At 34.9% G+C, this 25068-nt stretch overlaps 1 protein-coding gene across 2 annotated transcripts in view; it reads left to right on the forward strand.

Moving 5' to 3' along the window:
- Nucleotides 1–25068, forward strand: part of LOC150102707 (delta(14)-sterol reductase TM7SF2-like) — a 201271-nt gene that overhangs the window by 24546 nt on the left and 151657 nt on the right. The window contains exons 3-7 of one of the 2 annotated variants that reach the window (XM_090399305.1): nucleotides 2356–2448; nucleotides 2546–2638; nucleotides 2737–2829; nucleotides 2938–3192; nucleotides 18025–18214. In XM_090399305.1, the coding sequence (XP_090255431.1) occupies nucleotides 2356–2448; nucleotides 2546–2638; nucleotides 2737–2829; nucleotides 2938–3192; nucleotides 18025–18214 (724 nt within the window). The remainder of the gene's footprint in view (nucleotides 1–2355; nucleotides 2449–2545; nucleotides 2639–2736; nucleotides 2830–2937; nucleotides 3193–18024; nucleotides 18215–25068) is intronic. The other variant, XM_090399306.1, reaches the window with a different exon arrangement.

Genomic DNA, 25068 nt, shown 5'->3' on the forward strand with positions numbered 1-25068 from the left:
AGGGATCTCGTCAGTGGGAGCCAGACCCAGAGGTGATACCAAGGTTGAAACAATGCAGAACTCATATTTCCGTATGCCAATTGCCAAAAGATGTCACACCTCATTATTAAATTACTCTGCATTTAGAGAAAGATGTTGGAAGTTTTTTTTCCCGCTTGGTTAGACTATAATAAATTTAGTTTAATCCTTTATCCAAGTGTAAGCAAACAAAGATTGCACCTGAATTATCTTCAGGACTGGGGCAACTTGTGGCAAATGTGGACTGAGTCTCATCACTTTCTTTAGTATCCCATAATGCAAAAAAAAATATACATGTCTGCAGGGAGATGTGCTTTGCATTATGGGATATTAGGAAAGTGATACCTCAGTCCCAGTTCTGAAGATACTTCAGGTGCAAACTTTGTTTTCTTACACTTGGATAAAGGATTAAATTAAATATTTAATTTATAGGGATAATAGTTATTTCGAACTAATATTTATAGTGAGTTGAATTTCATCAGATGATGAAATTCATTAGGCCTCCAATAAGTTAATGCCTCAATTAGTTAAGGCATTAAGGGAGAAGAGGCATAAAGTTTTTGATGCTAAACTCTTTAAAACACTTCTGAAAAACCTTTTCAGAGATCTTGAAATAAAAGTAACGAAAACTTGAAATAAAACAGGTAACCCTCGTATAATGCGGATGTTAAGTTCCATAGATATGGCGCATTATATAAATCGCGTTATGCAAGACTCAGATCATATAGAAAAAGTAGGGTTAGTTTCTGAAATCGTTTTTTTTAAAGATTATATAAACAATGATATATCCAACAAAAAAATATTTTTATTTAATTCAAGTAATTCACGTAAGTTAAGAAAATATATAAACTATGAAACAAATACATAGTATAAAATTATAAAAAAATTATAAATTGTACGCAAAGTTAATTGCACATAATGCATAAATGTTTTAGGCAAAATAAAATAAAGTGTATATTTTAATCGTCGTCACTCTCTTCAAAACTAACATTTTGTAGATATTCTATATTTACGAGTCTCCAGACATCATCATTCGATATCTCTTGACATCATTTGTATAATTCTCATTGCATATTTCTGCTGGTTTAGTTATCAAAAAGTCAGTAATACGACCTTGCTTACCACTATGCTGCAATTTTTTTATTAAGTTCATAATACGGAGCTAAACAAATATCCAATTGTCTCATGGATTTTCCAGCATGCACAGTTGAGAGATCATCATCCATAAAATAACTTTCTTGCCAAGTTCAATCCTTCTGCTAATTTCTTTAAACTGAATTCTTTTACGGATTCATCACAATCAGAATCTTTGGCAGAACTTTCCCTGCCATTTGGTTCGACGTCATCTATTAATTGTACCAGTTCCTCCTAATTTAAATCTATTTCCCCATCAATTAATTCACTAATTTCGTTTTCAACCATATCGCAAAAGTGCTCTAAATGGCCATTTCTATAAAAATAAATTTTTTTTACATAAAAAAAACATTACATATTGTATGTAACTCACCAAAAAATAAAGCTCAGCTTGAGATTAACACACTTATGATTTTTAATGCGCTTTCCTAGCAGAAAATGGAGACAATTTTCAACAATAAATATTTTAGACGGCAAACAATTGACGTACATGTGTGCTAAAGGCTATTTCCCCTAATATAAATCCGCTACTTATAACTACATGCATGATAGGGCAGATGCAAATTTAACAAAGATCAAATTTGATTTTGATCTTCGTTAAATTTGATATATACAAACAAGGGTTACTACAATTTGTAGATATCGTTGTATATGTACCACATTATACAAGGGTTACCTGTATTTGGTTTGTTTATGTAGAAACAAAAAGTAGTAATAAAAACATTTTTGAAAATATCTTCTTAATGATTTTAACATTTTAGAAAAACTCAGTGGAGCAAAATTTTTTTTTTTTATATGCATAAAAATCTTTTAAAAAATAAAAGTGTGTGTGTTAATCACATAAGGCTCTTTTAAGTTCTTTGAGATTTTTCATATTGCTTTTTATCTTTGTATCTTGCCATAATAATTTTTCAGCATTAAGTTGGAAATCATATCCAAGTAGGAAAATTTACAGTATATGATTCATAGATGGCAACACTTTTGTGTTCTTATTAAGCTAACCTAGAAATATTAATGTTTTAGTGCTAATTCAACGGAAGGTTGTACATGCCTTGATTATTTTATTCTCTTTGTATCAGGTCACATGTTTTTTTAGTGGAGAAAATTACATTTTTTTTTTTTTAACAGAGAGAAAGAGTTTCTCTGCATTTATTAGATATAGTTTTTACTAATGCTCAAATGAGTAACATTTATTATTTTTAGGCAACGACTTTAACATCAACATCAGATATAGGTAGCAGCCAAAAAGAAAGTGAAATACCCCATTTCAGAAATTCTAAAAAAGATGAAGAAAAGGTAATAAAATAAATATGGAAGATGATGATTTAATGTACATAGTTTTTAGCAAGTTCTAAAATATTAATATCTCTTATTGTGTTTTCGTTTATTTTAGGTATCGGCTTTAACATTGAAATCTGATATAGGTAGGGGCACAAAAGAAGGTGATATACTCCGCATCAGAAGTTCTAAAAAAGATGAAGAAAAGGTAATGAAATAATTATGGAAGATGATGATTTAATATGCATAGTTTTTAGCAAGTTCTAAAATATTAGTGTCTCTTATTGTACTTACATTTAATTTTAGGCATCGGCTTTAACATTGAAATCTAATATAGGTAGCAGCATAGAAGAAGGTGATATACTCCATTTCAGAAATTCTAAAAAAGTTGAAGAAAAGGTAACCAAATAAACACTGAAGATGATTTAGATGATAAATGTATATGATTTTTTTTAATGAAATTCTAAAATATTGTTATCGTTTTAATATACTCTTATTAATTTTTAGGCAAGTGCTTTAACATCGATATCTGATATTGGTGGTGACCAAAAAGAGGGTGATATGCTCCATTTTAGAAATTCTAAAAAAGATGAAGAAGAGGTAACAAAAGAAATGTTTCCAGATGATGATGATGATGATGATGATGATGATTTATATATAAAAATTACTATGGATTCATTGCCAAAAAATCTGACTCTGACATTTCTTCAAGTTTTATTTATGCCATTTGTAGTAATTACACTATATATTGCTTGTGCAAAGGTAGGTTCATTGCATTTGTGCATAATTTTATTTTATATTAAGTTTTATTATGTTCGTACATTTTTAAATATTAATGGTGCTATTTGATGTCCAGACTTATCACTACCTCATGTTGAGTAAAAAAAAGGCATATGTTGGTGCAAGCTTTCTCAGTATTTTTAGACATCTTGCACCAACATATGTCATTTCTTTTTGTATGTATGTATGGCTCATTGGCATTGCCAGTTTCCCTTTCCTTATTACTGTTTATTTAATTAACACTACTGTTTTCTCTCTCTTATCAGAAGACTATTGGGTACAAGTATACAGAGAAAAAGATTCAGAGAAATATTATGGAGGGTTTTAGGTTATTAATCATTAATATAAAAGGAAAACAACTCACACATACCTCTGTTCCAGAAAGTTTCAAAATACCATGCACATTTTATCTTATAAAAAGAAAGCATATGAATGTACTTTCTCCTTGATAAGTTATTTTGATTCAACAGGCTTTAAAACAACTTAGGTTACAGTGGGTGATGAAATCCACATTTTAAATTTATATTTGATTTGGGTGCACAACTAAACTGCAAGAACAGTCATAAAGTTCACCTTACAGTGTGGTGCAATTATCATTGTTATTTTACATATGTTTATTTTAGGTTTTGTTCATGTTCAGCATATAATTTTGAAACTTGTTTTGTTTTTGCTTCCCCATTAAGTTACTGCCTAAGGCAATGTTTGGTTTGTTCCCTCCCCAACTCCATCCCAGGGAGAAACAAGACATTACAACCAAACATATAGTGAAAACAATTAAAAATTATAATGCATAGTCATAATTTATATATAATTTTTAATTCTTGTCCTAGGCAGCAAGTAATGGAGCAACATTAAAAAATAATAATGTCAGTTATATCAAAAGGGTTCTAGTTTCACTTTTGAAACCAAGTACTTCTCAGCCTCACCCCCCCCCCCCTTAAGATTCATCCCAGGCATCATCATCATCAAATTCCTGACATGTATCCTCAAGGGGGGTGTACAGGATATGATAGTACTACATGAAAAATTTACATCATTACTAACTTCGTATCTACAATTTTCCTCCAAATCAGTCTGTTATTTGTCAAGACTGCAACATTATCAGATCTTATATTTCTGTCTTCTAAGGCAATTTGTGCCTATCAATCCACCTATATCTTGGTCTTACTTTGAGTTGTTTTCCTGTCAACCTGGAAGAAAAGACTTGTTTTGCTAATCTTTCCTCCCCCATTCTGTTTAAGTGACCATGCCACCTGAGATTAGCTCTGCTAACATACGCTGTACGTTAGCAGAGCTAATCTCAGGTGTATGCTGTCAATTCCTTAATTATTAGTTATCCTGCTTGTTTCATATAGCAATTTTTCAAAGTAATTACTCCATACTTCAAGGATATCTTTTTCTCCATTTTTATGTCACCTTTATCATCTCTAACTCCTTTTACAGCACTCTTTCCCCCATTTCTAAGCCTCTTCAACAACCTCCAGAATATTTGTTAGACATTTGTTTGCTAATGATGCAAAGTTGGATACGGCAATAGCGAATGAAGAAGATGTCAAAATTTTGCAGAATGATTTGGATAGATTGGAGGTCCCTGCTAAGGAGAATGGATATCACTTTAATGTGGCAAAATGTAAGGTTATGCTTTTTGGAGTGAAAAGATTAGCTGCAGTATATCACATTGGTAGAACTGTACTCCAGGAGATTGATGAGGCCAGGGACTTGGGAGTGTTGGTGGATAGGGAGTTGAAGTTTAGGGGGCACATTGCAAAAGTGGCTAAATCAGCTCATCAAATCACTTGGATGCTGAAGAATACTTTGACGAGCAGAAATAAGCAAGTTATTGTTCCTCTGTATCGAGCTGTATGGGGAGGAGGTTGAGAGGATCCAGAGGCGAGTGACCAAGATGATAGCAGGTCTATGGAATGAACCTTATGAAAACAGGTTGAAGATGTGGGTTGCAGAAATTTGTTGATAGGCGGAAAAGATGAGATATGATTGAGACATTCAAATTTCTGAAGGGTTTCTATAGGATTAATTCAGAGGATATTTTTGAGAACAGGACTGGTGGTGGGAGACTAGGGGACATGCATGGAACCCTGGCAAGAGTGTGGTTAGTAAGCGTGTTAGAGCTGGGTTTTTTACTTTTAGAGTTGTGAATGAGTGGAATAAGCTGCCAGAGTCTGTTGTGGTGCTATGACAGTGAATGAGTTCACGGCAAAGTGTTATGATACTATGTGAATGTGAATAATTGTGATGAACATGATGTTTAGGGCCTCCTTCAATGAGTCTAAGGACTCCTTGGAGTTGCCCGTAATAATATCGTACCACCTTCTTGATATTTATTTTCTATATATTCATGCCAAAGTCCTCCCATGACTTTTGTTTTGCTAGTTTTACACAGTTTTTGGCATTCTTGCATTTGTCTCTGTATTCTCTAAGAGTACAAGCTGACTTATTTGACAGGAACTTTTGATATGCTTTCTTCTTTTCCTTCACTGCCTCTTTAACTTCTTGTGTCAACCATGGAGTTCTGATTTTTCCATTCTTGCAGACAACCTCACCACATGCCTCTCTGGCTAAATCATTCAGGGTTTTCTTCAAAGCTTGCCACTGAATCTCCAAGTTTGGTTCCTGTTCTCAAACCCTTTCATTTTATCTTTAATAATCTTTGTGTATTTTAGTCTATGGTTCACATCTGAGAGCTGCTCAACTTTTATTCGCTTTAAAACTTTCTTACATGTTATTCTTTTCAATATGAAATTCAATTTTAATCCTGCTCAAGACTAAATAGTGATTACTCCCAATTTCAAATCCTCTGTACACTCATGTGTCCTGCACCAGGGAGAAAACATCACTATCAACAATAACATAGTTAATGAGACGTTTCTTATTCCTTGCCTCTTCTCTCCATGTGAATTTGTGCACATTTTTATGTTGGAACATGGTGTTAGTAATAACCAGTCCATGTCCTGAGCAGAAATCCAACAGGTATTTGCCATTATTATTAGCTTTGCTCTTATATCAATCCACCTAAATCTTGGTCTTCCTCTGGGTCTTTTCCCTGTCAACCTGGCAGAGAACACTTGTTTTGATAATCTTTCCTCTCCCATTCTGTTTAAGTGACTATCCCACCCAAGATTAGCTCTTCTAACGCATTCCTGGATGCTGACAATGTCAAGTTCTTTCCTAATATCCTTGTTTTTAATATGATATTGCCATTGATGCCATGTGTTCATGCACCTAATCTTTCTCAGGACTCTCATATCTGCAGTCTCTAGTCTTTGGTCAAGTGTTTTTATTCTCATCCAGCTCTCAGATCCATAAGTCATAGCACCTTTTCATATGTCTTTTCCAGATCTACAAACTTAAATACAGATCTTTGTTATATTCCCATGATTTCTCAACTGTTTGTCATAAAGTGAAAATATGATGCTGCCAGCCTCTATTTGGCCTGAATCCAGCTTGTTCTTCACTAAGCTTTTCTTCCGCAATCTTTCTCACTTGCATAAATCTTACCATGAATACTCGGAGGAAAATACCTCTGTAATTCTCACATTCAGTTTTGTTTACCTTTTTATATATGGGTACAATGAGAGCTCTACTCCAATCATCCGGAATTCATCCCTCTGTCCAGGCCTTCTGAACTATGCAGTGCAGCCACTCCACTGTAAGACTTTTATACATCCATACTTGAGCATTTCTGGTCGAATATCATTTACTTCAGCTGCCTTTCCACATTTCAGGCTTTTGATGGCTTTTTCTTCTTCACGTATGGATATGTATTCCTGATTGCATTCCTAGGCAATGTTTTTTACCACTGTGCTCTCACTGATTGTTTCATTTAGCAATTTTTCAAAGTAATTACTCCATACATCAAGGGTATCTTTTTCTCCTGTTTTCATGTCACCTTTATCATCTGTGACTCTTTTTACAGCACTCTTTCCTCCATTTCTAAGTTTCTTCAACAACCTCTGGAATATCTTGCAACCTTCTTGATATTTATTTTCCATGTTCTTACCAAATCTTCCTATGACTTCTCATAGTACAACTTATAATTGCTGTTGCCATCTCTATTTTAGCATAATCAGTAAACCACTGAATATTTCCTCTCAAATGATTCATGGCATCATTATTGTAAAAATTGAACAGCAGCAAACCAAGTACAGAACCCTTTGACACACCACTGGTTACCTGTCTTTTATTTACTGCAACTTAGATAATAGCATTCTCTCTACTATGCCTCTTCTCTCTTATATGCCTTTGTAAAATTGAGCAATATTGTGGTGCAGTCATTTCCCTTATCCAACTCATATGTCACTGTTATAATTGAGTCATCAGTGGGCAGGCAACACAAAATATATAACCTCTTGTAAATTCCATCTTTTTGCAGTATGGCCTGTTTCCATAAAAGAGGCTCCAGCATATGCACTAGCAAGCATTTTCCTGCTGCAAAAGGATATTGTATAGATTAGAGGAAATGGCAGCAAGATACACTAGGTCAAGGTTTCCCAAATTTCTTGCTAAAGTGGAGCCCTAAAGCAAGCAAAAAAATTTTGCTCACCCCCCCCCCCCCAAAAAAAAACTTCCACATTATTTGCAGACATCTAGACCTGACCTTCCACTCCTTTTGACAATACAACTACAGTCCACTATCTCTCCTTGCTTATGGTTTCATTCTCCTATTTAGTAATGTTCATCTGCTATATTTACCATTCTCCATATTCTAAAAAAAAAAAAAAATTCTAATCTCTTCTTATCCGTAATGCTTGAGTTTCTGCAGTCCAAATAGTAAATTTGTCTTCCTAAGTGATCTTACTTCCATAACTCCATCTGGCTTCTCTTTTCCAGTTCCACCAATGATGCAGAAGTATTTGCTATATGCAGTGACCTCATGCATATATAAGAAATACTTCTGCATCATTGCTATATGCAGTGACCTCATGCAAATCATACATCTGCCAGCTAGAATACTTGATAATTTATTCACTCTGCCTATAACCTATCTTTTTTATTTATTTTTTAAAATTTTTTTATTTTATTTTATTTTTTATGTTGGGCCTACACGAGAGGTTGGTTAATCAACCTATAGTACGTTAGTACTGTATATTGGTAGTGGGTTGGGAAAATGAGAAACTTGTTTAAATTTGATTTAAAAGACTGTATATTGTATTCCTTGTGAAATACATCAGGAGGGAAGACTATTCCACAGTATGGCAGTAGCAGGGATGAATGAGGAGGAAAGGAAACTTGTTGTGTGTTTCAAGGTGTACTGTGAAAGGATGTTGGGCAGCAGCTGTACGTGTTCCAATGAGCTTAGTACTGAGTGGAGGAATTATTGATGCTATTTCAGATGAACATTTGCCATGGAAATGTTTATAGAATACACAAATTGTAGAGACCAAACGTCTGTGTGATAGTGAAGGGAATGAGTTGGTAAGAGATGGGTCATTAATAAGTTTAATTGCTCTCCTTTGTATTGAATCAAGCATTTTGAGGGAGCTTTTAGGAGAACAGTATTCGATATCTGGACGGATTTGTGATTTGTATAAGGTTAACAGCTGTTTAGAGGTGAAGTAACATCTTGAGAGAAAGAGAAATCCTAGTTTTTTGGAAGCTGAAGATGCAATGGTTGTGATGTGTTTATGCCAGGAGAGACCTGATGTCAGAGTAATTCCAAGGAGAGAAATCTCATCTTGTCTGGAAATTTGAGTGTTATCAAAAATGATACTGAGGAAAATGGTTCTTTTTTGTGAAAAATAAGACAGAACTGGGTTTTTACTAGCATTGAAGTTGGCAAAGTTAGTCTGAGCTCCATTGAAGGATGACTTGGAGGTCAGAATTGAGGGCAGTGGTGGTTGATGTTCTGAAGTGAGTTGTGTAGAGTAAGGTTTGTCAAATGAAAGATAGGGGTGCAATGTGCTGTCATCTGCAAAACTGTGTATTGGGTTGGAAGTCAACTGAAGTAGCTTATTGATATACAAAAGGAAAAGAATCAGTGTGAGAACTGAACCTTGTGGAACCCCAGCTTAGAGTCCAGATATCTTTGGATGGTGAAAGGATAAGGAACTGTTTACCATTACACATAGTGTGCATCCAGACAGCAAGCAGGCAATCCTACTGCAGAGGTCCTGAGACAGTCCAATAGGATATGAAAGGAGTTGGCTTAGTAAGCCTTTGTGCCAGTTCCCAGTCAGAAGCTTTTAATATATCAATTGCAACCACTTGGGATTCACAATATTTCTCCATGGCATTTGTCCAGAGATGGATGATATATGAGTGTAGATCTCCTGTTGATCAGCAACGATGGAATCCACACTGGTGGTCACTTAATAGCTGGGTACCTTCAAGGTAGTGCAGGAGTTGAGAATTGATGGTTTTCTCCATCACTTGAGATAGAACCGACAGGTGAGTGAGATAGGGCAGTAGTTAGATGGCAGTGATTTGTCATCCTTCTTAGGAATGGGTTGAATATAGGATAATTTCCAGGCTTTGGGATATATATATATATATACACCAGTGGATAGGAGTCAGTTCTGGTTTACAGACCTTCAGGACAATTGGAGGAATGGCATCAGGGCCATGAGACTTTTTTTGTGTCTAATTTAGACAATAGGTTTCTGATCTCTTTTTGGCAACAGGATATAGGGGCATTGTATGTTGGGCAATTGGGGGGGGGGGGATTTGCCATTGTCAGTTATGCGTGCATTGGAGGCAAAGTGTGAAGCCAGAAGATTAGCTTTTTCTGTGGATGATGTTGCAATAGAGCCATCTGGGTGTGATAGGAGTGGGAATAGTGTAGGGCAAAAGTTACAACCAATTGCTTTGGCAAGAGACTAAAAGGCATGGCTGAAAGTTTCCTGTTTTATGCCTGTTTAAATTCTGTTTTGGAAGCATTGATAGTTTTCTTGCATCTGTTTCGGGTTTCATAAACGTTGAAGGAGGATGGAGTTCTTGATTTGAGCCAATTGTGTTATGCTTGATTTTTCATTTCCTTGTAGAAACATGAAATGCATGTTTCCATGCAGTGAGGATTACTTTGGTGATACATTCGGTTCATATGTTTGGGTTGGAAGACTGAAAACAATAGTCCAACCATGGGAATGAAGCAGAGTAGTCTCGGAGGCTGTCCCACTTGCCACTGTTATAATGCCAAACTACTCTTGTTTTGAGCTGTATAAAGTTGTTTATGCGTTTTAGTGAAATATTTTTGTCGAGGAGTATTCCTTTTAAAATTCTGATGTTCAGGAGCACATTGCATATAGGTTTGTGTAAATTGTCTATTGGTTTTTAGTGAGTATACTTTATGAAACTGTAGTGGTAGAGAATATGCGTGCAACTAAGCCTAATTTGAGTAGAAGCTTATTATAGTACTTTGTTGTATGCAACTGCTTAAGAATTTCTGTCACTAGTACTATGCTGCTCAATTTAGTTAGGGAATCCTAATATAAGGGGAGGGTTAGCGAGGGGCCAACCATCCCTCCTGTAAAAACCCTATTGGTTACAAAACAAGCACCACAGAAGCCTCAGAATTTCGGACGGCTTTGCGACTATGATTATTAATCGTTTTGGGACCTGGAATATACTTAGTTTGGTGAAAGAAGGAGCTCTTTTTAATGTGACAGATGTCTTACGACAGTATAAAATTGGACTTTGTGCTGTACAGGAAGCACGTTGGCCGAGACAAGGCTCAGCCCGCAATCAAGGGTACATGCTATACTATAGTGGTGACGACAGAGGACGAAGAGTCCTCGGAACTGCGTTTTTAGTTAGTGATAACTTTTTGTGTAATATTTTAAATTTTAAACCTGTGAACAATCGGCTGTGTACTATTAGAATTAAGGGACGTTTTCAAAATGTGTCTATTGTGAACTGTTATGCGCCTACTGAAGAGAGCTCAGAGGAAGCTAAAGATTGTTTCTACGAAGTGCTTGAGTGTACTTGTAATAATCTACTGGCCTATGATGTCAAGCTAGTGGTAGGAGATTTCAATGTGAAGCTGGGGAGAGAGCGTGTGTGGAGCCCTTTCGTGGGTAGTGAGAGCCTACATGAGGAATGCAATGATAACGGGATCCGACTTGCGAGTTTTGCCGCTGCTATGGGATGCTTTGTAAAGAGCACTATGTTTGTGCATAAAGACATCCACAAACAGACCTGGAGATCGCCAGACGGTAGAACAGCTAACCAAATAGACCATATACTAGTGTATCGACATCACCACAGCTCCATCTCGGATATGAGAAGTTTCAGAGCAGCAGATGGAGATGGCGACCACTATCTGGTAGCTTACGATTTCAGGCATAGAATTGCAGTTCAGAAGACCACGTGTCCTACCATACGATCAGCATGGGACTTGGACAAGTTGAAAACAGTGGAAGGCAAGCGGGCTTTCCAGTTAGAGTTGCAGAATCGTTTTGAGGAGTTACAGGAGGAAGAGGATGATCCGGATGGGATGTGGGACACCATCAAAAATACGGTTGCATTAGCTGCCTTGAGATCTGTGGGAAAGAGAAAGAGGAGGAGAAAAGCATGGTTTAATAGACAGTGTGAAGAAGCTGTAGCGAAACGAAGGGAAGCACTATTGAACTACCTAACGGATAGCAGGAAGAAAGCTGCATATGAGAGGGTGAGAAGAGTGTTGAATACATGTCTACGCAGGGAAAAGTGGAAGTATCTTAATGAGAAAGTGACTAGTGTTGGATTCTGATTATGTAGAGATTAGAGTAATTATTATTTGCTTCAGAATCCAACATGATCTTCCATCACAAAGGCTAGACTTGTAAATATTATTTAATGTAAATAACTTATTTTACATTTTAATATTCATATAACTATTTTAATTTTGTCTAATATCTAATTATTTAATCAAAGATATATGTATTAATAATGAAAAGGCTGTATTAAATATTATTAAGCTATTTTAGTTATTACTATGTTAATATTATAAGAACTTCTATTTGATAATTTAACTGCGCATTAATTGAAATATAAATATTCTCTATTTATTCCTGTTTGTAAAGTTTAACGTTATGCAATAGCTCAATTTTATTGTATTTTGTTTTGTTGTCATGGAAACGTATGTAAGTGAGCGAGCACGTTTTGGAACACCACGTGAGATTTATTGAAAGGAGTTTTAGAAAGAAATGATGTAAGCAATTTAGGGGAAAAAAAAGATATATAAGTGACGAACGCTGGAATTATTAATGAATTAGAGCATTAGAGATTTATTAGAGAGGGATTGGCATTAGGTTGGAAGCGGAGCATTCGGCATTCGAAAATCACAGTGCGATAATAGCGAGTTGGCAAGTCACTCAAGCAGCTAAATAAAGTCTACTAGTCGAGAAGCGGTTAGCTTATAAGTTTCGGAATAACAATTATAGCTACGGAAAACAGCTGAGTGACTACTAAATAGACTAGCAATACTTGAGTTGAGATTTAGTTTCAGCGCCGACCTTTCAAGGACATACGGAACCTTGAAGTATAGTATAGAGAATAAGTAGAGGCTGTGAAAATTGAAGTTTAACGATAGTTGTATTTAGAAGTATAGTGCTTAAAGAATTAATTGAATGCCGGAGGGATGAACAACTGTGCATATAAAACCTAAAATTAAGGAATTATTGTATTACTTTAATTCATGAGTGATCAGTAGTGCTTTATGCAAGAACGTCTCATTATCTATATTGTGACCGTGAATTAATTCAGTTAATGCTTAGAAGATTTATTTAATGAGTGCCGTATACTGTTTAAGTGTTTACAGTTATAAAAAGTGTTTGTGTGTAAGTTAAAGAAGAAAGAAGATTATCGGTAAGATTATTCCAACCTTTAATAATTCTGTACAGAGAAGTGTGTGAGTTTCATCCTAGAAATTCCCTATACTAACAGTAACTGTTTCAGAGAATTAACTGAAGTGTAAAATTAAAAGTGTTTGTAAAGAAGTGTTACTGAAATTTTTATTGTATTTGGAATTTAAGGAACTGTGAGAAGACTGTAAAGTAGAGATAGCAGAATTACCATTGTCTGAGTTTGTATGACAGTATTATCAGAAAGGCTGAAGTGTTTATAATAACTTATTTAGTATTTTGATCTTAAGTGTATAATTTGTGATTATAAAATTAAATGTTTGTTTTTGTTAATCAAAAGTTGTATTTTGCCTGAATCTCTTTTACTGCACCATTCATAAAATATTCGAACCAAAGCGGGAGTGATAAATAAGTTAAATATACTCGGCCAGTATATATATTAAAGAGAAATAGTTGAGGGTTGATTTATCGTCAATTCCTGAACTAATTCAGATATAGAGTGGCGCAGTCTATAAATATAAATTTTCTCTATATCTGAGTTAGAAATCAACTAGCAACTATTTTTTAGGTTAAGAACATCGTAATTGTGATCATGTCGGATCCAAAGTAAAGATTAAGAAGAACTAGGATCCAACACTAGTATAGAGAGAAATAGGGTGACGAATAATGGTTGGGAGATGTACCGGACGATCAAAGCCATGCGAGGTGCCCAGACACAAGCGACAACCATAAGAGATCAGAGTGGAAATCTATTAACAAACTCAAAAGATGCTCTCGCTCGATGGTGTAGATATTTTGCGAACTTGCTGAATGTCAATATTGGAGGATTATACTCCTTATCAAACTGCTGAACCATTTATTGAAGAGTCGACATTTAGTGAAATTACTCGTGCTATATGCATGGGGGGGGGGGGGTTGTTCCAACAATTCATACTGCAGATCCCTTAATTTTCCCATTGCCCAAAGACCTTTGTGGGTAGGTGCATTGTCCTGATGAAAGATGATTTTTTTCTTCTGCAAACTGGGTCTTTTCTTGTGAATTTCTTCTTCTAGTCTGGTTAAAAGATCGAAATAATATTTCCCGGTTATTGTTTTACCCTTTACAAGATAATTAATAAACAAAATGCCTTTAGCATCCCAAAACACCGATGCCATGACCTATCCTGCTGATGGAACCAACTTTGTCTTCTTTGGCGCTGAACAACCGGCTTCTGTCCACTCTTTGGATTCTGGTGTGTAATGGTGAATCCAAGTCTCATCCATAGTAATAAATCGAAGCACAAAATCAGTTTTATTCTTGTTCAAACACTCCAAGCACTGTTTAGAGATTTTCATGCGAGAGCGTTTTTGATCTGCTGTGAGCAAGTGCGGCACCCATCTTGCATAAAGCTTTTTCATTTGCGATTCTTCATGCAAAATATATCCTACACATTCTTTTGAAGTGCCTATAGTCTCAGCAATTTCATGCACTTTGACTCACCAGTCATCCAATACATATCATGAACTTGATCAATGATTTCTGGTGTTGTTACACTTTTTGGACGTCCTTCATATGGATCATCTTCAAGGCTGGTATGGTCACGTTTAAACTTGGCAGCCCATTTCTTAATTGTCGAAAACGAAGGAGAAGAGTGCCCATAAACTCTTATGAACTTCGAATGAATTTCTTTTGACGTTTAAACCTTCTTTTACAAAGAATTTTATAACTGCACAATTCTCAATTTTATCCATTTCAAGGAATACAGACAACACTTCTGTTTCAGACAGCTGTATAAAACAAACTACTTGATAGAATGTCTTGTAGTCTCACATGAATGCATATGACAGATGTACCAACTTGGAAAAAAAAAATAGTGTTGCCATCTATGGTCGAGGCCGAGAACGTTTCAGACCACCCTTGTATATGGAAATAAGAGAGAGATTAGCAAAACACCAGACTTTCTGTATCCAAGAAACTATTCAAACCAATTTTAACTTATGGATCTTAGAGCTGGATTAGAAATAAAACTCTAGAACAAAGACTGGAGACCATAGATATCAGAGTCTTGAGAAAGATTAGGGGTCTGTACAGATAGCACCAGTCGTAGTATTGTATTGTATTGAAAATGAGGATATTAGAAACGATTTTGGCATTGTTAGTATTTAGGAATGCATTAGCAGAGCTAATTGTTAGGTTTACTTAAAAGAATGGGAGAGGAAAGATTAGCTAAAAAAATGTTTTTTTGCAGGATGGCAGGATAGACCCAGAGGAAGACGAAGATGTAGGTGGATTGATACAGCAAAAAGTGCCTTAGAAGACAGAAATATAATATCTGATAATATTGAAATGTTGACAGATAGCATGCTAATCTGGAGGAAAATTGTTTATAGGAAGTTAGTAATGATGTAACTTTTCATGTAGTACTATCATAAAATCCTGCTCCATCTCCAGGGTATATATGTCAGGAATTTGGTGATGATGATGAATATTTCAGTTGTACTATGTTCACAGTACTAACATAAAGCTTCTTTTATTTAATTTTATTGTGGTTATGTATTATAAAGCTGATTATGGATTATTGTGCAGTCAGAAATTGTTATGAAACTGTAATGATGAAAGGAACAGATGAGTAACCTAATTCTGGAAAATTAGAGAAATTATGAGGATGCGAAGAATTAGTTCCCTTTATGATTACTGTGGCGGGGGGGGGGTGAATCTCATACTTACCCTCATAAAGGATATGAATATTTGTATACGTTAAAGATCAATGATAATCGGGCCTTTGCCAAGGAGGTTTTACTTCTAGCTAGCATCAGCTTAATACTAATGAAAAAATTATCTTTATGTCTCTTGGAGCAAGAAAGAATGGCAACTAATTTTACTTTTTACTTAGCTTTGATATATATGTTACTGTTACAATAATAAATCCGGTTATTATTAATAATTACCGGTTAAAGTGAATAATTTACGAGAATTAATCACTTTAACCGGTTAAAGTAATTTACGAGAATTAATCACTTTAACCGGTTAAAGTAATTTACGAGAATTAATCACTTTAACCTGTTAAAGTGAATAATTCCTAGAGGAATCTGGTAAATGTAATGAAAACATGTTTTAGGTTTTATATATAGGTTTTCATTCTCATTAGAAATTATAACAGGTTAGGTTAGTTTAAAATGAAAAAAGTAAGGAAAGTACTTCTTTTGCACTCAATGAAATCAGAAATCATTATAAACTAACCTAACCTAACCAATAAAGGTTAGGTTAGTTTATAATGATTTCTGATTCATTGAGTGCAAAAGAAGTACTTTCCTTACTTTTTTCATTATAAACTAACCTAACCTTTATCGGTTGGAAATGATTTACTCTGTCACAGTGAACTCGCACACTAAAAATTAAAAATAAATACTAACACATAGATATTCTTATTCAATAGTAAACAAAGTGATACCGAGGAAAGTGCATGCATGCAGTGGGTGGGCTGTCTGCATTATGGAAGACTTCTGTTGCGTAGCTTGAGTAATGTAGGTGCATTAGGTAAAATTTTCCTAACTTTAAATTTTTTCCATATCCCTTTCAAGATAATTTGTGTAAGTCCAGTTTTATTTTTTATTTTTATTATTTTGTTTAAATATCATCCCCATACATAGCATTTATCTCTGTTCCAAAGAACAGAGGTAGATGGAATGAAGAATGATTTGCTCATTAAGTTTGGAGCTGAACTATATATGGATGCCTAGGCTGCTTGTGTTCTCACTTGATTAGAGGGAAACAAAGGATTGGTAGTGTCCAGTTCATATAGGAGCAGAGCATCTATGAGGAAGTGATTAATGGATGTTTGTGAGAAAGGAGTCATCTGTTGTCCTCTTCTATATATAGCTGAGAATTTTTAGGTTTTTAGAATATTCTAGGAATATTCTGCAGGTATATGATTGATTTCAGTTTCTTTAAGACAGGCTTCTGCTGCGAATATTTCGTTGGTGCAGAAATTGATAAAGTACAGATAGAAACAACTACATTAGTATTTGATATAAGTGGCTATTATACTCTTATGAGGAAAGACTGAAGTTATAAAATTTAGAGATAAGGTAAGTTTGATTACAGTGTTTAAAGCTGATAAATGACTGAATAAATTGAACATGAGGATATTTTTGTAAAATAAATTAGTATATATCATACTAGTGAATGAACTTTTAAGTTGGGTTATGAGCCTTTATTCAGTTAAAAGCCATAATAGCAATGGGGAAAAAAAAATCTGAGCTGCAAATTATATTTTATTAAAAAAATAAAGCTAATATTTATATATTTTGAAATGGGTATATTCAGGAGTATGTATTAAAACACTGTTTTAAAATACATATTAAAAGAGGAACAATAGTTTTTCCTCCATTAGAATGAACCCTTCAATTTGATTTGCATGATATTATTCAAAGGTACTTAACTTTTTTTTTTCTTCCCCCTCTGAAATTAGTGATTTGTGGATGTTTTGGACTGATATATATATATTAGTAAAGTGACAACCTGTACATGTATCACTTTAAGCTTGGAATGCCAAATATAAACCACTTCTGGATATTTTAGCATTCAAGACACCACTTATTTAAGTGATTTTTTTAGTTTTAGATGAATTATATATACAAATAATGGTTGTTAAATTGCACTGAGGCCATTAGACTTGAGGAAATGGAAAAACAATTGATTCAATTTTGAAGTTTCTGTATAATGATTTGAATAACTTCACATTTTGATAAGTCATGACAACAACAAAAAAAAGTTATTTGAAAATTCATATTTAGCTTACTATCAGAATCATATTTTTTAAAGATTCTCTTCATCCACTCCCATTGGATCCTATATAAATTAGCTAAAATATTAGATATCTAATTCTCATTTTGAATTAACCCATCTTTTTAATTTAATTTCTTCTGCTAATTTATAGAGCATAGTGATTCATATGTATGTTTTGGATTGTAAAATTAAACTATTTATTTTACTTCTGTAATATCATATATTTATTTTTACGTAACTTATTTTTAGGCATATTGTACAATTTTGAAAGCACCATCATCATATCCGAAAACATGGTCTGCTTATTTTGATAAAGGAGCCCTTTTGATTTATGTTGGGTGGATAGTCGTGCAGACAGTTTTAATGTTACTTCCTTTTGGAACTGTAGTAAAAGGATTTAGTTCAGAAGTGACTGTTCCTTTGAAATATAGGCTTAATGGTAAGTAGAATGATGATTATCTCACTTCAGTTTGATAAATTGGATCTTGTGGGTTTTCTGCATATCCAAACTTTAACCTAGGTGTCTGCTGCTAATGCATGGCAGGAGTCATTGATTAAAATTCAAACAGTATGAATTCTATTTGCTTAAATTATTTGTAGTTGGATAGATTTAATTATAAATGACTAATTAAGTCAAAAGAAACACAAACAATAGAGTAAACTATTATTATTTATTTTTTAAAACACAAGTAATTTCATCTGTCTCTCGAGGACTTCATCTGGTGCAAATATATGCAGAAGTGATTCAGTGAAACACAAGAAAACATATACTTAGGGGAAGGTGTGTATATATATATATATACAGGGTGTTCGGGATAAATTTGACAGTTTCGTAAGGAAAAAGAAAATCTTCTTTGTATCTATTAAATTTAATGAATTGACAAAAAAACATTACAGGCAGAGTTAATTACAATACTATCAACAAGATTTACTCAAAATAACCACCATTAGCATCGATCACAGCTTCAATTCTGCTTCGGAACCTCGAACAAGCTGATGCTACAGTCTCCCTGGGAAGGGCCGCAAAAACTGTTTTAATTTTATCCATTAACTGGGCTTTTGTATTACTGGAAGTGCGATTGGTGTCTTTTTCAACTGCGCCCCATACAAAATAATCCATGGGGTTAAGGTCTGGGGAGTTTGGAGGCCAAACATTTGGACTGGTGAAGTCGTAGAAATTTTCAGACAACCATTTTTGACTTTTCCCAGAGGTGTGGCAAGGGGCCGAATCCTGCTGCCATACATACGGCCTACCATTGGCTACCCTTGTTATCCAGGGCTTGACTACAGTTAGCAACTCCACGAACAAAGCCCAAATTCCAATGCCAGGGTTCTTCAACACCTGTTCCTGCAGATTTGCGAGGAATTCTGCTGTACGAACGCAATCAGATCGTCTGCTAGGGATCTTTCTTCTTGCTACATCCTCGTAGTCACCATTGCAAGTCTCTAGTTCATGCCTGATTGTTTTTACTGTATTCAGGGAGCATTGGGCAGCAGTCGTAATATCCTTATTTTGATGGCGGGCACGAATCATCATGATACAAGTTATTCTCTTCCATGATTCAGGTGGGTTCCAGCTATCCATCCTTTCTGACATCTTGTATATGAATGAAGAAGGGTCCAAACTTTTAAATAAAGAGAAGTGTGTGTTAATACATGTAACTTACGGAAAAATATAATTAATTATAAATATGTCAAATTTATCCCTAACACCCTGTATATATATAGTCAGTCAGTCAGTCCTTGATTTATGACATATGTGACTTCTGACCACTTGTACTTATGATGACAGCCATTTCACAAACATGTTTACCGATTACCACCTCATACCTGCAAGCCACTGACCAGGGCATTTATTTAAGAAATCTTTCTCTCAGTCTATTGCTGCTATTGAGGATAAGAAAATCCTTAGACTTGGAAGGAATGTAATATTTTGCATTGTGAAAAGAATGTTGATATAATGTGGAATGAGGTGACCTCAAAGTGTATGAATGGTGTTTGTTCATATATTCACAAGATTTGACAAAAACAAAGCCTTACAAGAGAATGGTAACAAGATAGTGTTGCTAGCTAAAGAGAAGTTGACAGTGAAGAAACAACAGTTAATGGAAGCTGTGGAAGAAGAGCTCTCAGAAGAAGACCTTATAAAACTACAAGCACAAAAACTTGCAGAAGAAGAAGAGAGAAAAGGTTTTCAGTGAAAAAATTAATAGACACATTTGTCTCTGTTAATAAGGCAATTCGATTGTTTGAGGAAATTGACCCCAGCATGGAGAGATTTAGCAAATTCTGCACTTGCTTACTACAGGTAAATTTGGACACAATTGAAGACTCGGTTGGACACATGTACATATTTTTAAAGAATCTCACTCTTGCTGTATCTCACCCTCTGAAGATGAGATTAAATCTTCCACAAGTTATGCATCTTGCAAACCATAATTGGTTTGCAAGATGCATAACTTGAAGAATTTGTTGTTGATGACCTAGCTTCTTCCCACTCTTCTGAGGAACTGTCTAAGGAAGAAATAGAGGAATTTTTGAGCCATTAGAGAGGGCAGCTGACATAAAGAAAATGGAAAAAGTGGTCATCAGCAGAGTAGGAAAGGATTCCTCCAGGTATAGGAATGCTTTTGGAGAAAAGGACAAGGTTAATAATAATAGTTTCTGCTGGACATCTGCTAAGGACGTGGAATAGCTATTACTAATATCACATTCCAACATAAAGATGTGCACAAGATGATCTGGAGAGAAGTTACAAGAAATAAGAAAAGCCTGATTGACTATTTCATTGTGGATAGTGATATCTTCATGATAGTTCAGGTTACAAGAGTGTACAGATGATTTGGCATTGGAAGTGACCATCACTTAGTTTTAGGTATGGTAAAAATCAATACTACATTGAAATGAACAGTAAGAAAGAAAGTTTTAAAAAGAATTAAGATTTAGTAGCTTTTACAGGTAAATGTAGACTCAACTATGCAAACATTATTGAAAAAAAAAATGAAACAGTTTGAAGAGAAGTATCAAACCTTGCAGGCTCAGTGGCAAACTGAAAAAAAACATTGGTTTATTCAGCTAGGGAGGTACGTGGGGAAGTTGTCTGCAAGGATAGAAAAATATTTCTGTTATTTAAGCACAGTTTTTAGTGAAGATGGCAAATTAAATTTGGAAATAGACAACAGAATAAGCAAACCTGGCATGGTTTGCTTATTCATTTATGGAGGCAGTCAAATATATTTATATGGATTAAGAGAGAGAGAACTTAGCCAAAACATGAAAGTAGCAGTGTACAAGACAATGTTCAAACCAGTTTTAAATTATGGATCTGATAGTGCTGAGAAAAATTCAGGGAGTGAACAGATGGCAGCAATGCAGAATCATATTAAAAATGAAGATATTAGAAAGGAACTTGACATTTTTAGCATTCGAGAATGTATGTGCTGAGCTAATCTAAGGTGGTATGGCCACTTAAACAGAATGGGAGAGGAAAGGTTAGTGGAACATGTGTTTGATGCCAGAATAGTAGGAAGAAGACCTAGAGGAAGACTGAGATCTAGGTGTGTTGATGGAGTGAGAAGTGTCCCAGAAGATAAAAATATAAGATATGATAATTGGAGTGCTGACAAATAAGATTAATTTGGAGGAAAATTGTTGATAGGAAATTAATAATAATGTAAACTGCATGTGGTGCTGTGATTGTAGCCCTGAACACCCCTTGAGGATACATAACAGAAAATTGATGATGCTGGTCATAATTTAGTGGTAAGTTCAGAGAAGCATTGTCATATTTCATTTTTATTTACTTAGTAATTTTATGTCATAATTTGTGCATATTTCACTATAAAAATAAAGAGCAAAATTAGTTGAAAATACAATAAAAACAGACCTAACATTTTAGCATTTATGCTTGGTTATGTCTGACAAATTCTTATGTTAAGCAATTATATATATTATTTCCTGTCATTACCTGTATTACATATATTACCTGTCAAGACTCCAACATTATCAGATCTTATATTTCTGTCTTTTAAGTCTTCTATTGATTTTACGTTATCATCATCATCATCATCATCATCAAATTCCTGCCATGTACCCTCAAGGGGTGTACAGGATATGACATTACTACATGAAAAAATTACATCATTACTAACTTCCTATCTACAATTTTCCTCCAAATCAGTCTGTTACTTGTCAAGACTCCAACATTATCAGATCTTATATTTCTATCGTCTAAGGCACTTTGTACCGTATCAATCCACCTATATCTTGGTCTTCCTCTGGGTCGTTTTCCTGCCAACCTGGCAGAGAACACTTGTTTTGCTAATCTTTCCTCTCCCATTCTATTTAAGTGACCATACCATCTGAGATTAGCTCTGCTAACGCATTCCTGGATGCTGACAATGTCAAGTTCTTTCCTAATATCCTCATTTTTAATATGATATTGCCATTGATGCCATCTGTTCACGCCTCTAATCTTTCTCAGGACTCTCATATCTGCGGTCTCTAGTCTTTGGTCAAGTGTTTTACTTCTGACCCAGCTCTCAGATCCATAAGTTAAAATTGGTTTGAACACAGTCTTGTATACAGCTAATTTAGTGTTCCGACTAATTTCTTCTTATTCCATATGAATTTATTCAATTGGCTTCCCACGATACCAGCTTTGCTGATTCTGTTGTCTATTTCTATATTTAGTTTACCATCTTCAGTAAAAATTGTGCCTAAGTAGCTGAAATGTTTTACTTGTTCCACAGGTTCTCCATTCACAACACAGTTGACATTTTCAATGATTCTGCCTATTTTCATTGTCTTTGTCTTTTTATTGCTGACCTTCATACCATATCTATTACAACAGCTATTCAATTTAGTCAGAGAATCTTGCAGACTTGTAGCGGATTTATTTAGAAGTATAACATCATCCGCATAAAGCAAAGAGCTGACATTAACATCTCCAATTTTGATATCAGGTTTAATACCACATTCCTTCATAATGTGATCCATATAGATAATGAATAACAGAGGGGATAATGTACATCCTTGTCTCACACCAGATTTAACATTAAACCATCTTCCTGTACTTCCTTCAATTCTAACTGCTGACTCACAACTCAAATAAAGACTAAGTATTGCCTGATATAATGCCCCATTGACACCATATAACTGCAGTGTATTGAATAGCTTCTCTCTTGGCACCTTGTCATATGCCTTTTCCAAATCGACAAAACTTAAATACATATCTTTGTTATATTCCCATGCTTTCTCGACTATTTGTCGTAAAGTGAAGATCTGATCCTGACAGCCTCTATTTGGCCTGAATCCAGCTTGTTCTTCACCAAGCTTTTCTTCCACAATTCTTCTCAACCGTTTCTCAAGTATACTTGCATAGATCTTGCCAGGAACACTCAGTAGGGAAATACCTCTGTAATTCTCACATTCAGTTTTATTTCCCTTTTTATATATGGGTACTATGAGAGCTCTATTCCAATCATCGGGAATTCGTCCCTCTGTCCATGCTTTCTGAACTATGCAGTGCAGCCACTATAAGACTCTTATACCACCATACTTCAGCATTTCTGGTCGAATATCATCTACTCCTGATGCCTTTCCACATTTCAAGCCTTTGATGGCTTTTTCTACTTCAAGTATGGATATGTATTCTTGACTGCATGCCTGGTCAGTGTTTTTTATCACTGTGCTGTCATCACTGCTTGTTTCATTTAGCAGTTTTTCAAAGTAATTACTCCATACTTCAAGGATATCTTTTTCTCCTGTTTTCATTTCACCTTTATCATCTCTAATTCCTTTTACAGCACTCTTTCCTCCATTCCTAAGCTTCTTCAACAACCTCCAGAATATTTTGCCACCTTCTTGATATTTATTTTCTATATTCTTGCCAAAGTCCTCCCATGACTTTTGTTTAGCTAGTTTTACACACTGTTTAGCTTTCTTACATTTGTCTCTGTATTCTGTAAGAGTAAAAGCTGACTTATTTGCCAGGAACTTTTGATATGCTTTCTTCTTTTCCTTCACTGCCTCTTTAACTTCCTGTGTCCACCAGGGAGTTCTGATTTTTTTATCTTTGCACACAACCTCACCACATGCCTCTCTGGCAGAATCAATCAATGTTTCCTTCAGAGTTTGCCACTGAATCTCCAAGGTTTGATTCTTATGTTAAGAATGTATGTACAAATTCTTATGTTAAGCAATTATATATATTATTTCCTGTCATTACCTGTATTACATATATTACCTGTCAAGACTCCAACATTATCAGATCTTATATTTCTGTCTTTTAAGTCTTCTATTGATTTTACGTTATCAAGCTGCCTATATCTTGGTCTTCCTCTGGGTCTTTTTCCTGCCAACTTGGCAAGTAAGTGACCATATCACCTGAGATTAGTTCTACTAACACATTCCTGAATCTAACAATGTCAAGTTCTTTCCTAATATCCTTATTTTTAATGTGATATTGTCATTGATGCCATTTGTTCACACCCCTAATCTTTCTCAGGACTCATATCTGTGGTCTCTAGTCTTTGGTCGAGTGTTTTATTTCTAACCCAGCTCTCAGATCGATAAGTTAAAATCTTATCCTGACAGCCTCTATTTGGCCTGAATCCAGCTTGTTCTTCACCTAAGCTTCCCCCTTCCACAATCCTTCTCAACCATTTCTCAGGTATACCAGGAACACTCAGTAGGGAAATATTTCTGTAATTCTCACATTCAGTTTTATTTCCCTTTTTTATATATGATTACTATGAGAACTCTACTCCAATCATCTGGAATTCGTCCCTATGTCCAGGCCTTCTGAACTATACAGTGCAGCCACTGTAAGACATTTCTACCTCAATACTTGAACATTTCTGGTCAAATAACATCTATTCTTGCTGCCTTTTCACATTTCAGACATTTGACAGCTTTTTCTATTTCAAGTATGGATATGTATTTCTGATTGCATCCCTGTTGAGTGTTTTTTACCACTGTGCTGTCACTGATTATTTCATTTAGCAATTTTTCAAAGTAATTACTCCATACATCAAGGATATCTTTTTCTCCAGTTTTCATATTATCTTTATCATCTCTGATTCCTTTTACAGCACTCTTTGCTTCATTTCTCAGCTTTTTCAACAACCTCCAGAATATCTTGCCACCTTTTTGATATTTATTTTCTGTTTTCTTACCAAAGTCTTCCCATGACTTTTGTTTAGCTAGTTTTACACACTATTTAACTTTCTTACATTTGTCTCTGTATTCTCTAAAAGTACAAGCTAACTTATTTGCCAAACTTTCAGTATG

Source organism: Typopeltis vanoorti, chromosome 10 (assembly GCF_054136105.1).
Source record: "Typopeltis vanoorti isolate ZY-2024b chromosome 10, IOZ_Tvanoo_1.0, whole genome shotgun sequence".
Lineage (NCBI taxonomy): Eukaryota > Metazoa > Arthropoda > Arachnida > Uropygi > Thelyphonidae > Typopeltis > Typopeltis vanoorti.